The 16,294-nt window shown below is 34.7% G+C and overlaps 1 protein-coding gene across 15 annotated transcripts in view; it reads right to left on the bottom strand.

Moving 5' to 3' along the window:
* Positions 1-450: 450 nt before the first annotated feature.
* The window catches only part of DCUN1D4 (defective in cullin neddylation 1 domain containing 4), a 41,903-nt gene continuing 26,059 nt past the window's right edge, over positions 451-16,294 (bottom strand). For all 15 annotated transcript variants that reach the window (XM_074822524.1, XM_074822525.1, XM_074822537.1 and 12 more), the window contains 7 exons: positions 13,904-13,995; positions 11,500-11,570; positions 9,776-9,867; positions 8,780-8,888; positions 5,445-5,549; positions 4,883-4,985; positions 451-4,773 (listed from right to left, as the gene is read on the bottom strand). In XM_074822524.1, the coding sequence (XP_074678625.1) occupies positions 4,718-4,773; positions 4,883-4,985; positions 5,445-5,549; positions 8,780-8,888; positions 9,776-9,867; positions 11,500-11,570; positions 13,904-13,995 (628 nt within the window). In that variant the 3' untranslated portion in view covers positions 451-4,717. The remainder of the gene's footprint in view (positions 4,774-4,882; positions 4,986-5,444; positions 5,550-8,779; positions 8,889-9,775; positions 9,868-11,499; positions 11,571-13,903; positions 13,996-16,294) is intronic.

The following is a 16,294-nucleotide window of genomic DNA, read 5'->3' as shown; positions in this document are numbered from 1 at the left end:
TTCAACTAGACTTTGCACTGCTGACCACCACCCTCTGGGCCCTGTCATTCAGCGAGTTTTCCATCTACCTCACTGTTCACTCATCCAGCCCATACATCAACAGCTTCTCTACGAGGACCTCATGGTCCAAAAACCTGTGTTGAGATGAGCGGGTAAATCAAGCTTCTTGTAAAATTCTGTCTTAAGAGACATTCCTGATCAAATTGATTCTTTTTGTTGAAATCTTTTGTATCACAATACTGTTTTATACCCACACACTCCATATCAAACACACCTTTTTTCCAACAAATTTTGAAATACTGATTTGCCTTACTATCAGAAATAAGGATGACAAGATTGCACATACAAGTTTTCTGCTACTAAATGATAAAGGTTGCCAGCTGAAGTGATGCATTTTCAGATATGAGAATTTCTGAAGTATGAACCACAGAAAAATCTGAAGTCAGTTGCTGAAACCAACACAAATACTGTTTATTTGTGGGATGCCATTTTACATCAACACCAGCAAAAGACCTAAAAAGCAACCGGATGAACTCATGTTAGGTGGCATAACAGTATTTTCGTCAGGTTGTGAGTCACAGGAGTTTAGTACACCTTATTTATGTAATATCCAAATAACTAAGACATAAAGCATTCACAGTTACAGGTTAACTGCTGTTCCTGCAACAGCAGTGTCAGCAGGTACTATTTTGTGACAACACATGTACACACACACAGAGGGGGGGAAAAATTTAAAAAATTAAAAAAATATCAAGCTGAGTTTTGGTCTCAATTACAGACAACAAACTATTCAGTTGGTGGATGGATTCTATACACTTTTACAGCAATATGGAAGGACAAAATATAAGGCCTAGAAAGAGGTATTTTAGCAGTTATAATTAAAACCAGGGCACAAGCTAACCTTTAAAGCTGTCTATATGAATTCCAAGAGAATTAAACAATTTGTTAGACTTGTGACCAAGGGTCAACAGAAATCTGGGAAAACCTTAACACAACTGAAGTCCATTTCTTGCTCTCCAAAAAATAAGTTGGGAACACTAACCAAGTAGCAATGAGCTGTAACTATTTTGATCATGTGAGCGTATCTGTGATGAAATAAAATGTATGTATTTGTGGTAAAATGAGAGGACTCCAGTCCTCTACAAATGTTAGAAAAGGCTACACAAAGGTAACCCAAATACTTGTTGTAGCTTAAACACAACCTTGAACAGGTTTTAACTGAAAACAAGTACATAAAAGGATTCTAATAAATTCCATCCTCATCCACTTGCTTTCCTTGAAAAGGATAAAAAGTGAAAAAACAGTAACAGAGAATTAATATTTTAAATATTATTTTGCTGTAGAATGAAAGTTAATTTGTGGAATGTTTCAGTTACTAATATTCATAAAAACATAGAATCATTTAGGTTGGACAGACTTTTAAGATCATAGAGTCTAAAGAGCTTCAAATGTTTGTCATCTATCAACTCAAAAGTGTCCAATGCTATAGTCTCTTGATGCTGTTTTCCTTTCACTAACTGGCTTTCCACTTTACATCTCCCAAATACCAAGCATGAATAGCACGTAGATCATCAAGTAATAGTACACCAGAAAGATTAGCATAAGACCCATGACACTTCTGCCAGAATGACCTCTCAGTGTCTTGCCTAAGAAGTCAGCGTATTCTGTATATCACTTTTCAAAAGGAAAAACAAAAAAACCCCAACAAAAACCAACGAAAAACCTACATCAACTGTATGACGGCATAGCAAACAAAAGAGCAAACACCAAACTTGTACTAAATAGAAGGTAAACCAAGTAGCTTAGTTAAGTTTCCACAATTATTTAAAAGTGAGAGGGAATTTTTCCAAAATACAAGAGCTGGTAATATTACAATCCTCTACTTATCAGCATATATAGCAAAACCAGAAGGATGGATATCACAGGGAAGTTTATCAAGCCATACGGGTCCATTTTAGTCCATTTGTTCTTTATAAATGTCAGTAAACCTGTCTACTAGCTGTAATTGAATTTGTGGTTTATTTTATGAAGATGCACATTTATAAAGCAGCTGAAGACTACAGATTCGTCCTGCTTGCAAGTGGAAGAAAAAAAATTTCAGCATCTAGCTGATTCATTTCCAAACACATTCTTCCCTTCCATCACTCCCAATTATTTTTACCCAAAGAAAAAATGAAGAGTTCGTTTACTTATACAGCATGAGTACCTTCTGAGGTTTCTTTTCCTCTGTTTTCTTTGCTTTTCATTAAATTTTGCATTCTGCTAAACGTTAGCAGAACTTGGAAAAAGAGTACCTGGTTGAGCTGAACAGATTTCTGTTGACCCTGTTGTATGAAAGTTATACCTGTAACAGTAATAGATTAAAGTGTCTTTGGCTCTTGCTTCCATTATTGGAAGCCAAATTATTTGTGACACACAAGACCTTTTATGCAAACCTTGTATTTGTTGCAGGATTCATGCCAATTTGTGCTAAACAGTTTTCTAAAGTCAGCAACTAGCTTAACATTTAAGAAAATTACAGAATTTCACTTAAAATCTTAGCAACCACACTTCAGCCAAATGTTAAAAGTTATATTGCTTCTAAGTTCATTCTGTTAAGAACTAAATCAGCAGCTCCACTGGTATTTCCTTACGATTATACTATGGAAATATACACATTTACATCAGAAGTCTTAATAAAACATGTGTCTTAGTAAGAGGCTTATTGTAAACATTAAATACCACACTCCACTGAATTAATTTCTTGTGCAAACTGGCAAACATGGAATTAAGGTTATGTGTATTAGTACAGGAGAAAGCAATGACTATGTATCTTTTATCACTATTATCTTTAAAGAGCGCTATTTAGTGTCATGGAAATCCAAACATGATTGTTTCACGGGAAAGGTAGTATTTTCTTCTTCACATCATGAAATTCTAGTTTTGTATATGCATACATATTGTATATTTATGTATATACAAATATACACAAACTCACACAAACAGTTTTTGTCTTTGGCAGCTGAGTTTGACAAACAAAAACCACCACCACACAGATTTGAACACAACTGACCACCTGTAGCACCACAATTACAACCTCCTGGTCCAGGGCAGCAAACTAATGTGCTTGTGCTAAACTAGGCTTAATCCTGAAAGTAGTTAAGTTAATGACAGTTGTTCCTGACTTCAGTGATGGCAGAATATGACCTTCAATACAGCTGAAAATTTCACATTCAACCTAAAACGCTTTACCCCCACTTCCCCTGGATTGCATTCTAGAGAAATATTAAAACTGCCAATAACTTGTAAAATAGTTCTACAGAAAATTAATGTTATTCTTTGTTCCAAAACATCCACTGGCCCTTTTTTGTTAAATGCTCCGTGAATCAATATGGAGCATTTTAATAAATCCTTAGGGACCAAAGTTTAATAGCACCAGATACTTCAAGGACCTATTTATAAAAATCAACACTAACATTACTTAATAAGGAAGGGTAAGGCAAAGACAACATGACAAAATTACAGAACTTAAAACATCATTCCATTCATTCATTTTCCCCAAAATAATCACTAGAACTGTCCTATACAGATAAACAAATGAGTGAAATAGCAGTGGCCTCTACTAAAAAGTACTGTCACTTAATGCTGGTGTTTAACACGCCCATTGCCTGCAATGGACATTCTGCTAGGAAATTCCAATCCCCAGCATGAAAAAAAAAGTAATGTTTTGACTATTTGATATCATATTTTTGATTATTTAGAAACACAAAGTTAGAGACCCTGGGAAAGACTAATGTTACAAACAAAAAGATCCCAAATCTATATTATCTATGTGCTAGGGCTAAGCAGACTTTATTCCCCAAACCACTAATTTTAGCTAGAACTTTCAATTTCACTAGATCGCAACATAGACCACTCTTGGTACACCAAAAATTAAAAGGAGTATGCCAAAGGCAATTTACGAAAGTCTAAAACCCATTTTTAAAAGGTACTTTAATTTGTTCATTTGTACCTGTAATGACTACTGCAGTTTTAACATTAAAAAGTCAGTACTTTTTTCTTCAAATGGAAATAATCTGTGGCATGTACAACTATTACAGTGTTTTAATATTTATATGTATATATATATATATTTTTTAAGACACCAATGTTTCATTCCTATTAAGCAACAGGTCAGTTTTGGCGAATTCCGCTGAAGGAAGTCACAGCATGTCTTCTCCACTCAGAGATTGGCATCTCAAATAATAACATTAAAATTGACAATAGTTCTTCACATAACTATGTCCAAGCAGTTTGTTCATTTCATTTTCTGAAATGCTACATTTGAGACCAAAAGAAAAAAAAAATAACTGAAGTTTCAAACATGTAAGTGATGACTAGAAATATGCCTCAAAATTATTTTTACAATACAGTTCTGCAGAAATAATCCCTAGGTGAAGCTTTTTTTTTATACACATATACAAAATTTAGACAGCAATATACACATAATCACAGTGAAGACGCTGGCAAGTTCACCAATTTGTAGTGTAAATACAAAATGCAAAGCAGCCTTCAAAGAGAACAATGCTACACAGCAAGCATAGCTAGCTTGTTAAATAGCAAACACCAAAAGTTCCCTGCAAAAGGGATGCAGTGCAAGAAAAGCAGCATGCACTTTGATACAAATAGCAGTTTATGGCTAATGGTTGACATAACTGTGGTAACAGTGACTCTTGAGTGGCTGTGCATAGTTAAACTCCTATGTCATCTGTTTTCCTTTATACCATTCCACAAACTCATCCAACAACACTGGCCCTGTAGAGAGATCAAATAACTGTATTTTACAAAATTTGTAAAAGGACACTGAATGATTAAGCTCAGAGAAATAAATTATTTTAAAACACCAACATATGGTAGTACTTACAGGCTCCATCTTCATCATAGTTACTGAGGTCAAGGTTAATTGTTCTGCTGAATTCAAGAACGTTACACCATTGGTCCTTATTGATAACTTTGTATTTTGATTGCTGCTTAAGGCAAGAAACAGAAGTTACTAAAATATATTTTCAACTCCCTTAAATTCAGATTTTCTTACAGAAAACTTAAACCTTGTGATGAATTATTATTTTAATCTGTATGCCATCTAAAACTAAACAGGATTAAAGAAACCACTAAGTAGTCAAAGTAGTGTTGAATAATTAATGTTTCTGATTTTATCTTTTAGTGGACAAAATAATACAGCAATAAAATGGAAGTCCAAAAGCAAATCAAAGACATTCTATACTTTGTCCTGCATTAAATAAACCTTAACAGCATAGGGATTTAGGGAAAAGGAAGAAAGGAAAGATAACCAGTTACAAGTGCTGCTTTGGGGGGTTAGCATATTCAAAATCGGGACAAAAAATTCCTAGCTGTTCCTTCCACATCTAGTTAAAAGTATCAGAGAAGACAGTTCAAAAAATGTAATTCCTTTTCAAACTTCATACCTCTAGAAACTGGTGAAATACTGGAAAAAGGGACCATGTTTTTCCTAAAAGAAGGCCCAACATACACTTGGCAGTATTGATATCTAGGCTGCGCTGGTCCTTTTCCTGGATAAAAAGGTCAGAAAGGAAAAAAAGAGATTGATTTCAGGATTTTTCACTTCCCCCACTGCCTGTACTACAGCTCACCCATACATAACAGCAGTATCTAACAGTGTTTTTTAGTAAAACACAACTTCCTAGTAAAATTTCCTTCTTCATAGCTAATGGCTTGCTCTACAGAGATGCTGCTTTCTATAGACCTTCCCAAAAAACTGTCACCCCTATTGCAGATGAGGTGTACAATCCTGTTTGTGACTTCAGACCTTTCTAGAAAGCAATAGCTGTTAGACCCATACCCATGTTTGCACGTATGCCTCTGCATAGCCGTACATCTCTTAAAATAGCATTGCTGCACATTATTTCCTGCGGTATTCTTACAACTACATAAACTGTCAGTAGATAGTTAAGTAGCTATCAAGTAACTCTGACTACGCAAGAGTGAGCCAGGGAGGTTCTTTGTTCTGTTATTCTACTGATTGTATGAAATTCAGATTAAATTAATCATCAAATGAGCAGAGGGAACATAAAACACTAGCACATGGAGACCCCTCTCAGAACTGTCCCAGTTTTAGTTGAACATAGCAGCAGTGTATTAAGGCTGAGGATGTGATTTGTTTATTTCTGCCAAGGAAAAGAAGCATCACCTGTACCCAGCAGATTCACTGCATCTAATCAGTGGGAAAGTTAGTATATTTGTTAACGCAATTTCCACATATCTCAAAAGTAACATGTGTACACGTAAGATTCCATTTTGTTATTTTAAGTAGTTTATCCATCTACACTTGTTGTCTTGAAATTAAACAGATTTTCGTGAGCGATGGGACAAAAAAACCCACCCTTTTATGACGTGGTTATAGCATTAAGCTACAAATGCATTTTTGTATTAATATCAAATAGTTCTAAAAACTAATCCATTTTCCAAAGTCCATCACACCTCTGTCACGAACACCTTTAGGCAGAAATCATACTGCTGTGGGAATACATTTTATTTTCCACACTGTTTATATCTGAATTCTTCCCACACACTCAAGTGTTAATGAAATCAGGCTCTGTTGCCTTTACTTTGGCCATGCTGGTTTTACCTACCTTACATTGTTAATTTTCTACATTCTCCATCTCCAACTACTGTTCAGTACAAAGTGTTCAGATAAGCCGTTTATACCCACCTCCAACTTCCTAATGGCACATCTGCCATGACAGATGCTCCAATTTAATTCTTAACATACATCCCAAATACTTACATACTCTTTTCTGGATACAGTGGAAAGAATGTATTTACAAACTCTGCTAAATTTCAGTATTTGTTTTACATTGATGATAGACAGCCTTTCTGACATTTTTTTTTCCCCAGTATTTCAGATAAAAGACCTATTTAAACCATGAAATACATGCATCTATACATTCTCAAACTTGGCAGTGACAATGGCAAACAGGGAGCGAGGAATGTATTTGTGCTTAATACCAACATATGGTGTTTTAATTTTCTCAAATCCATGCTGATTTACATCATGCATGCCACATAAAACCTTGATGATGCTTTTTTTATTGACAAACTAACTCTAAATACCAAATCACAAAAGAAACTTTCAAAAATTCTCTCTTAAAATTTCAGAAGTTTAGACAAGTGTTTTTTGCCACGGACAACTTCCCTGAAATGATTACCCTTAGGAAGGAAATTACACAATCATCTGCATCAAAAACCAAAACTGCTCCCATCAGCTTTTTTTCTATTAATCATTTCAATTATTCTGATAAAAACTGTGTACAGATTCATCTGCTGCATCAAGATAAATATATCAGCCTTTGACAGCATTCATTTCAATTCTTACTGGATGCCATTCTCCTATAGACTTCCCTTGGCTCCACAGTATTAAAAGTTCAATGACTCAAATAATCTAATATTGTTTTGACAATTTCCCTGTTGATATGCCTTTGACTTGCAGTTCTACAACCTGGGGGTTTTTTGTCACAAATGATGTCACAGCATCTGTGTCTCAATGTTTAAATTATTTTCCAAGACTACTGTTCGTCACATCAATTTTGTGCCTCTTGAAAAAACTCCACCCACTATCCTCTTTTTAGGTTTCTGCACTTACCTTTGACAGGCCATTAGCTGGCACAGGTTTGCTACTAGTAAAACATTTTTTAATCTACTCCAAATATTTCATCAGTATCTTGGACTTCTTTGGCAATGTTAGTTATTTCTAGCCTTTGCATTTTATGTTGAGCAAAACTGGCAGAATAAATCTTCACACAGCAAAGGAGGAATTAAGATAAGGCTTTTTTTCCTCTCATACTAATACCATGCATTCTGTCATACTCAGCTGTAGGTTTCCTTAGTTAAAAGTTAACTACCATAAATCTCTGCATGCTGACACGCAGAAAGTGCTGATGTACCACAAATCTGAGTTACTTATGACAGACTTAAATATCAGAATTGCTATCAGTTCAATTTCTTATTACTTTTCTCATGTTACTTTTTTGATGTAAATTTTCTTGGTGCTTTAGGTTCTTCTGCACCAAAATCTGAGCTTCAGTTTTGTCTGTGATCATTTTTATGCAAAATCTTCTGTACATTCCATCACATTAGCAAGATGGATGTCCAAATTCCGTGTCAAAATGTTAATTCAGAAAATTAAAGTTGTTTTATTGCTCCCTTTAAGTAGGAATAGTCTCATGAATCTTATGGGTTCCAATACTAGGTAAAATTTTATCAATAGATACCAGGGTATTGTTTAATAAATACTGAGAACATAATGATCTTCCAACAGTCTTCTGAACCAGTATTTATATTATATCACACCCAGCTTTTATCATATCAGTTATTTTTACAACCTGCAGAAATGCCTGAAGTGCCTTCCTGTTTTAAATATGTTTATGCTCACAAAATTCAAACAGTAAGAAAAACCAGGGTAGTTATAAAGCCAGTGGAATTAAGTGGCAAAGCTCCAATACGCAACACAATAGAGCCTAAATTATTTCCTTGAAGTCACAAAATAGCTTGAAGCAGAGAGGTAACAAAACATGTCAAAACACTAAAGCACTGTACATCAAGCATCCTATATACTTTTCCAATTCTGGCATTTTGCATATACTTTTTAAGAATGCAAACAGTTCCACTTGTTAGAAGCAATCTTGAGTGGTATCTTATGAGAAATGTACTTAAAAGTATACAGTCTTTCAATCATTACTTATGACAGTTTTAATTTCAGATGCTGGTCTTTCACAGTACTTACCCGTGCAAAGTCAAATGCGTATCTATAAATAAGTTTAAAATTGGTAGGCTCATTTAATAAGGATCTCAAGTAATCCAGAGAATTTCTCAATTTTTCTGTAGTATCACATCTACAAGAAAAGCACAAGGTGAATTTAGAGTCTGCATTCTTACACAGATGTCTGATGTTTTAAAGAATCTCTAACATGTATCCTCATCAATCCGTTCAAAACACATCACTCTGTACAAAGGCATGTTTATGAGTCTGCATAAAATGCCTTGATTAAACCCACAGTGTGAAATGGATTTAGATAAAATAGCAAAGTCTTACCCTGGTACTCTGATAAAAATTTGTTTGGCTTTGTAGAAAATTCACTCTCCAACAGATTAAACTAAGAGCTTGTCTATACATGGTAAACAACCAAACCTCAGCAGTGAAACAGTACTTCTATAGTTTTGCTGAAAATACAGGACCTCCTACACAATTTTAGTGATGTTGTTCTGGAAAAGGCAAAACACAAGTTCAGAGAGACTTTCTTCAAGTCTCTCTGAAACATGTGATTATTCAACTACATTTACGTTAATTACACCATGAAGATAAGCTCTCAACTGGAGAAAACAACTCTCAGAGGGAACATGACAATGCAGTGTCACAGAAATGGTTTTTATTATTTAGCATTTTAAACTACACATGGTCTAACAACATACCAGTATCTGACAGATCCAATCCAGTGACAAAGATAGATGTCCTTACAGACAGAAAATGTCAATTCTCATGACAATTCTGTTTTCTTGAGACTGCAGACATTTTAATCCAACTGTATTTAAACATGCAGCTGTCAGGTTTCATGTTGTCTCTAAGTGGCCGTATCACCATAAATAGAATAAAAAATGTATGGCTTCTACTCTACAGTAGAGCACTCTGCTTTAGGTGTCATGAGTCAAAACATCAAAATGTATTTTTTCTTAAAAAATGGGCTTACTATAACAAAGGTAAGAAATTTTTCAAAGCACTTACTGTAGCGATGTCATTCCTTTTAACCACTCTTGTAATGTAAAGTAGCCCATGTTTTGTGCATCCAATTTCCATGCTAGTACAAGCATAACTACCTGTTTTAAAGAGAAAAAAAAACGAAGACTGAAAAGAATTAACAAAAAGTTCCACGCGCTTTTCAAATAACTACTGTTTAGTAGACTACAAATGCTTTACCTGTATAAATGGGATGTTCAGATCTTTGCTACACTATTTTAAAAGTTAAAAACCCTGAAAGTGACAAACCTGTACATGATCCAAAGAGAAGATAACAGTGCAAAGATACAGAGAGAACACCCACCCAAGTTACCAGTAGTCACCTTTCTTCAACATAGCATGCACAGTCACCTAGTGAGCAGTGCAATGAGGAATATGAGTTGGTGCAAAAGCTCAGAATAGATTTCCCAAAACAACTACAAAATTTTAAGTACCAATTTGACGACAAGGTACATTTGACATTTGTTAAACTCTTACCTAGATGAACAATTGCAATCTATAAACTCTGAAATCCAATTATTCCAAAGCTAATAATGATTTCACCTGAATCCAGCTACCCCAGGGTACTGTTAGCCTGCCTGATTTTACAGGTAGTGTGATTCATTTACATGCAGTGTAATTCAAACCGATGTTAAGTAAAGCTAGGTGAACTAACTTAAACACACATCAAAATAGAGGCGGATACATAAATACTTCAGTTTTGCCCAAATGGAAACAGTCCTTTTCACATCTCACACAGAAGACTGAACCAACGAAAAACTGAGATAAAGTGATACCATAAGATTACTATCTTATTCAGGAACTTAAGAAACCACTTTTGATATATACATGGAAAAACTTGCAGGACACCTGACCCTGCACAATAGAAGAAAAAAATAACCAAGTCATTTAAATTTGCAATTCAGCCATTAACTAGCTAATGTTAGTGCAGCTCTAAATGGTTTTTAATGCTAAATCAGAAAACCTACTTATATACCCAAATGTCTGCATAGATCTCAAGGATTTATTATACTGTAATAAACTCCAAAATTAGCAAATTACATCTTGTATTTCCAGTAAATCTTTCAAAACCACAACTGTCATTTTACTTAGAAATGATGCTTTATGAATCCTGCAAAAGATAAGAATTGCATATCCATTCAACATGCAAAAATTAGGCACTAGGAAAAAGCCTGTAAAAGGCACAACTATTCCCTTTTAAATTTTATTTAATTATGTATAAACATATAAAATATATATATATATGTAATTATATATATTCCTTATTTGCATTTTGAAATGGCATAATGGGAGAGATAATATTGCTCACAGTATTTGAAATCCCTTCCTCTCCTAGAAAACCCAAAGAAAACACTACTTTGTAATTTTGTAGTTGCTACATTAAATCTTCAGTGTTGTCTCTGTTTCAGAAAAGACAACCACCAACTTTTTTTTTTTTCTTTTTTTAAATCTCTTTTTTTTTGGGTGGGGGGTAGGGAGTGAAAGAGAAGGGGTGGCAGCAAAGACAAATTGAGTTTTTACAGGTTGACAGTTTGGGGTTTAAATAAAGGCAAGTTGTGTCCAAATGTGTATATAAACCGCCCTGGTTTATATTTCATTTTTTTAAAAACTCCCAAGAATTTTTTAATTATTGTTGGAAAAATACGAGATGTAAGACTGGCTCATGTACATCATAACAGGTTAGGCATCTTCTGAATGGACTTTGAACTTACATTTTCTGGTTCAACTCCAATGTCTTCACAAAATTTCTCCATACCTTCTGGCCCTACGATGTCATCAGTGCCTGCAAACAAAATGCATTTTACTTATCTCTGAAAATTAAAACAGTCTGACATTTACAGCACAAAAGAAATGCAATCATACAGTACAACCTGAATTTCCATACAGGTTTTTTTTGTTTGTTTTGACATGCAATAAATATTACCACGCTTACTATCAGTACACTTAAATCTTTATCTCACCTTTGGAAACAGAAAAACTGCAGAACAACTTTTCATTCCTGCCAATATCCTTTACTCTACCCATTTACTGAGATAATCTTGGAAGATCTTTAAGAACGCATTTAAGACTAGCAGAACATCCATGTAATATTACCACAGTTAAATGAGAGGACAATGGTTAGTGTAACTCATTTCTTGGCTTGAAACTCTACTGTTATCACAAGACCATATCACATAAAAATGTGATCCATAGCTATACGGCATACAACGTTATTATTCCCAGAATCTCATTCCTTATTGTCTCATATACTGTTATCTACAAAAAAGAGCCTAAAATAAAAACCTCATGCTCATGTTTATTTATATTGCTATACCATGGCCACACATTATCTGAATTTTAGTAACTGCAAGGGGAAGGAAGACTTGAATTACAGCTATTTCTTTGCCAACTTAAAAGGAGAAAAAGATTTAAAACACAGATGCTATTAAAATGCTCTACTATTAAAACATGCTGTTAAATCAAGATATTTGTAACTTCTACAATATTCTATTGAAAAAATTATATAGGCATTAAGAATTGTACTGTGCAATTCTGGTTTTTTTAAGTACATTTTAAGTATTTGGACTATTTTGTTAGAATTATTTTACAGTTAAAAGTGCACATTTCGGAAAAAAACAGAGGCTGAAATGCCTACTTTCATCCAATATAAAGATCACACGTGCCAGAAAAAGAGGTTTTATAAAGGGAAGATCAATCTATGTTTTATTATTAGGTGACCTACTATTCTAGACTTAACAAGGTTATAATTATATCTTTTCCAATCTTCTCATTACATCCTCTCACAGTTCTCTGAGTGCACACAACAGTCTTTAGAAAGACTAATTCTGTCATGTAAAGACACACTAGGGAAAAAAAAACATCAAATGCAGTGTCAACTGTCTGCATATATAAAGGAGAAGACTTATGAAGCAAGAACGCAATAGAGATTATTCTTTGAAAATTCATTTTTTAGAATGTTACTCAATACTGTAAACAGAATCATACTCTACTTTTCTGTTTTATCTTGGTGTATGCATCCAATGGAAACCTGAAACTTCTTTCATACACTTTTATCCCTTCTTTCCATTCTTAACAAAAATGAGTTATCCCTATTGCTAGAGTTAGAAAAAAATAAATAAATAAAGCTGGTCAGAAAGGCAGAGAATCTAACAGGTTAGATTTGGCTTGAATTTGTCTGAACCTCCTCACTTGTCTGTGGCAGTCAGAGATCTCAAAGTATTTAATTTAGTTTATAAAATATTTTTTTCTTATAATAAAATTATATTACACCAAATTAAGTCAGCCTTCGTTATACCTAAGAAGTAGACAAAACAGAACAAGCTGTAAGCTGTTATCCAAGACAGCATCAGAGAACTGTAAAATGACCTTATTTTCTTTGTCAATCACCTATTTAATTTCCTTTTGGTCTTTACAGTCATGAGATCATTTTTCCCCATACTTCCAGTTCTCCCCTTCAGAAAACCACATGTAAAAAAATGAATACAATGACCAACTTCACTATTAAAGAATTAGTTAACAATTCTAGAAGTAATGCCTGAAGAAAGCTCTCATACACATGGGCAAGAATAAATAATTCAGTCTACCTTCCCTATAACTTGTGACGGAAACCTATATAAAGACAAGACTAGTACAGGATACTTGAATTTATTCACTACTTTGCTTGAAACCATAAGCACTGGACTGAGCAGGAACAAAACTAATGTGACGACCTTCCCCACTGGTTTTGGAGGTTTTTTTTAAAGACACACTTCTCCTGAAGCCTAATTCTGTACTATTCAGCACTAACATGGCAGATGACGGAACTTCTAAAGCCAGAGAGGTAACAATATTTTGGACAGAAGTACAGCTTTAACTGTAGCTTTGAATAGTAAAGTATACATGGTCCAAAATAAGTTACAAACCTTCTGTGTTCTTTTTATAGAATAGAGACAAAGACAAAATTGCCCCTAGAACTCTTCCAACTTAACACTACACAGAACACAAGAAAAGCTTCTTTAAGACTTTTACAAAAAAAACCCCTTTATATTCAGTCTTGGAAAAGCTCGGTTAATGCAGTTTTTATATACCAATGTAGATTAAATTGTTATTAGGAGGAAATTTGCATTTCACCCTTACCTGCATATTCATAGAACCATTCTAAGCATCTCTTACTTGAAAAGACTTCTTCCTCTGCTTTTATTCTAGTCGAATCATATTTTCTATACATACTTGAAAAAAGAAAGAGAAGCAAGTAATTAATTCATCAATTTTTTAAAAGCAATCTTTTAGTCAACAGCCACTGCAAGCAGCAACTGGTTTTGCCTTTCATGAACCAGTTTACCCAACATTCTATCCTCATATCCAGTCATTTGGGACACTACTTAACAGAGTAAGAATCACTGAACCTAACTACTGCGTTTGCTCAGTCTGTCACACTTCAACTGATTCAGAAGCATTATCCATGTACATGAACTTTCTTTACAACAAATACAGACTAGTTCAAATTCAACCCCAAACTGTTCTCTATAAGTTCAAGTAAGAGACTCGTGCATGCCATTAGTCACCACAGTCAACTGATGAGCTGCAACTTAAGCTGCTCTGGGTCTAAACCCAGAGTAATTCCATGTCAGGGTCAACACAAGTTCTACCTGTAGATGCACACATACTTTGTGCACTCTGCACTATTAACTAAGGAGAACTTCACATACTCTTTTTGCCTCCTCAAAAAAATCCTATAAAAGGCATAAAGGCCAAAACAGACATGACCCACACTTACATTATTCTAAAGCCAGTAAGTCAGTAGCACAAAAGAATGACAGAGAACAGGTTACAGGTCCTCACTGACAATAACTCAAAAAACCTCATTCATCACAGGGTACAGTTAGCTGAAAAGCTAGATCCATAGAGCCCCTTCCCCCCAAAGATGACTGGCAAAGTAATGCCTTCCTTCAACAAGAAGCATAAGGAATTTTAACTATAGTGTTGTTTCCTGAATGAAGTACAAGCCTCCTGAATTTATTATCTGAAACACCTAAAGCATGGAAGGCATAGCAGAAGTTGATCAGATACTCCACCCTGTTTAGACTTCCCTGAAACAGAGATAGTATCATTTGTGCCTGTTAGAGGAAAGAAACTCAGCAGTCCAAGTAGTTGTTCACTGCTGCATATGCATTCTCTGATCCATTTCCATGACTCTCAAGTAGCTTGCACTCATTAAGGCTGAAAAAAGTCAAGCAACAAACGGCTTATAGAGGAGGTAGCCAAGAAGGGCTCTGTAAGTGTTCCGAGCATGCAGCCCTTCCTCTTACAGTGTCAAGCCCTGCTGGGGGAGGACAACAAAGTGGGTAACTGGTTCAAGAAGAATTCTGAAACAACTTGACGAAATTAATTTGGAGTTGATTTCATCACCATTTTGTCCTCTAGAAAGACATATAAAAGATGTCTATACTTATGAGTTTAGAGTATACTGATCCCACTATCCTCCACCTAGCTCGGCTATCAGCTATGAGGAACTGTAACTAAAAGTTAACAGCATACAGATCATTCTGACAGCAATTCAAAGAACTTCATGTCTATTATCATAGTTCCTTTAAAGCAACTAACCATTAGAGAAATAATACTAGCCAGAAAAAAAATTATAAATAGGTAATTGGAAGACAAATACAAATGAGGCTCTTAAGAAATTTCAAGATGGAAAGAAAACTTAACACTGTACTGAAACACACTGATCTGCAACAAAGTGAAACAATGCAGAAAAATGCCAGCCATACATGTCTCAGAAACACTTGTATACATATACCCATAAGTTGTAGGGTTTTTTTTTTCATTTTCATTCTGAAAATACTTTTTTCTATTTTAATTACCTACTTTGTGTAAGCTTTACTGCAGTTGCAAAGAAACAGGCTGACAGCATTGCCCAGTAAGAACACAACTAAGCCAGAAGGTGTAAGTCAGAGTTGGAACAATTATTTTTTTTAAAAAACCAAGTCTGATAACATTCTCACACTTGCAGAATGAACTGTGGTTATGAAAGACCTATCCATTATTTGTTAGGCTATTCTGAATTCAGAGGAATAAAAAAAAAAAAACAACATTGAGACAAAGAAAGGAGGCATTCTGCCACTTTGGCAAAAGTCTTAATTATTCATTATCTCCTTTTTTGTAGCAAACAAACGTGACAAACACCAACTGGAATACAAGTTGAAAACTGATTCTAGCAGGAACTAGTCAACATCTTTATTCTATTCTATTCACTCAAGAAGTCTGTAAGAGCACTGCTGGAACCCAGGACATGCAAAGCTAATGTGGTTCCCAAAGACAGACACTCATCACAAGACTCAATGTTTTCTCTTATAAATGGATGATAACCAAGTGCCTCGCCCTGCTTGTTCATGTAATTAAACAACACATTAGCTGTCAGTCTGTGAACAGTGGATTTGGGAAGGAACCCTCAAGAAACAAACTTATTGACAGAGTTCTAGGTCATCCAGGTATTTCAGAAAAGGGATTCCTGCATCTACAAGTGGC

The sequence above is a fragment of the Strix aluco genome, chromosome 4 (assembly GCF_031877795.1).
Source record: "Strix aluco isolate bStrAlu1 chromosome 4, bStrAlu1.hap1, whole genome shotgun sequence".
Lineage (NCBI taxonomy): Eukaryota > Metazoa > Chordata > Aves > Strigiformes > Strigidae > Strix > Strix aluco.
The sequence above is the reverse complement of the archived record's forward strand: the minus strand, read 5'-3'. Positions and strand labels throughout refer to the sequence as shown.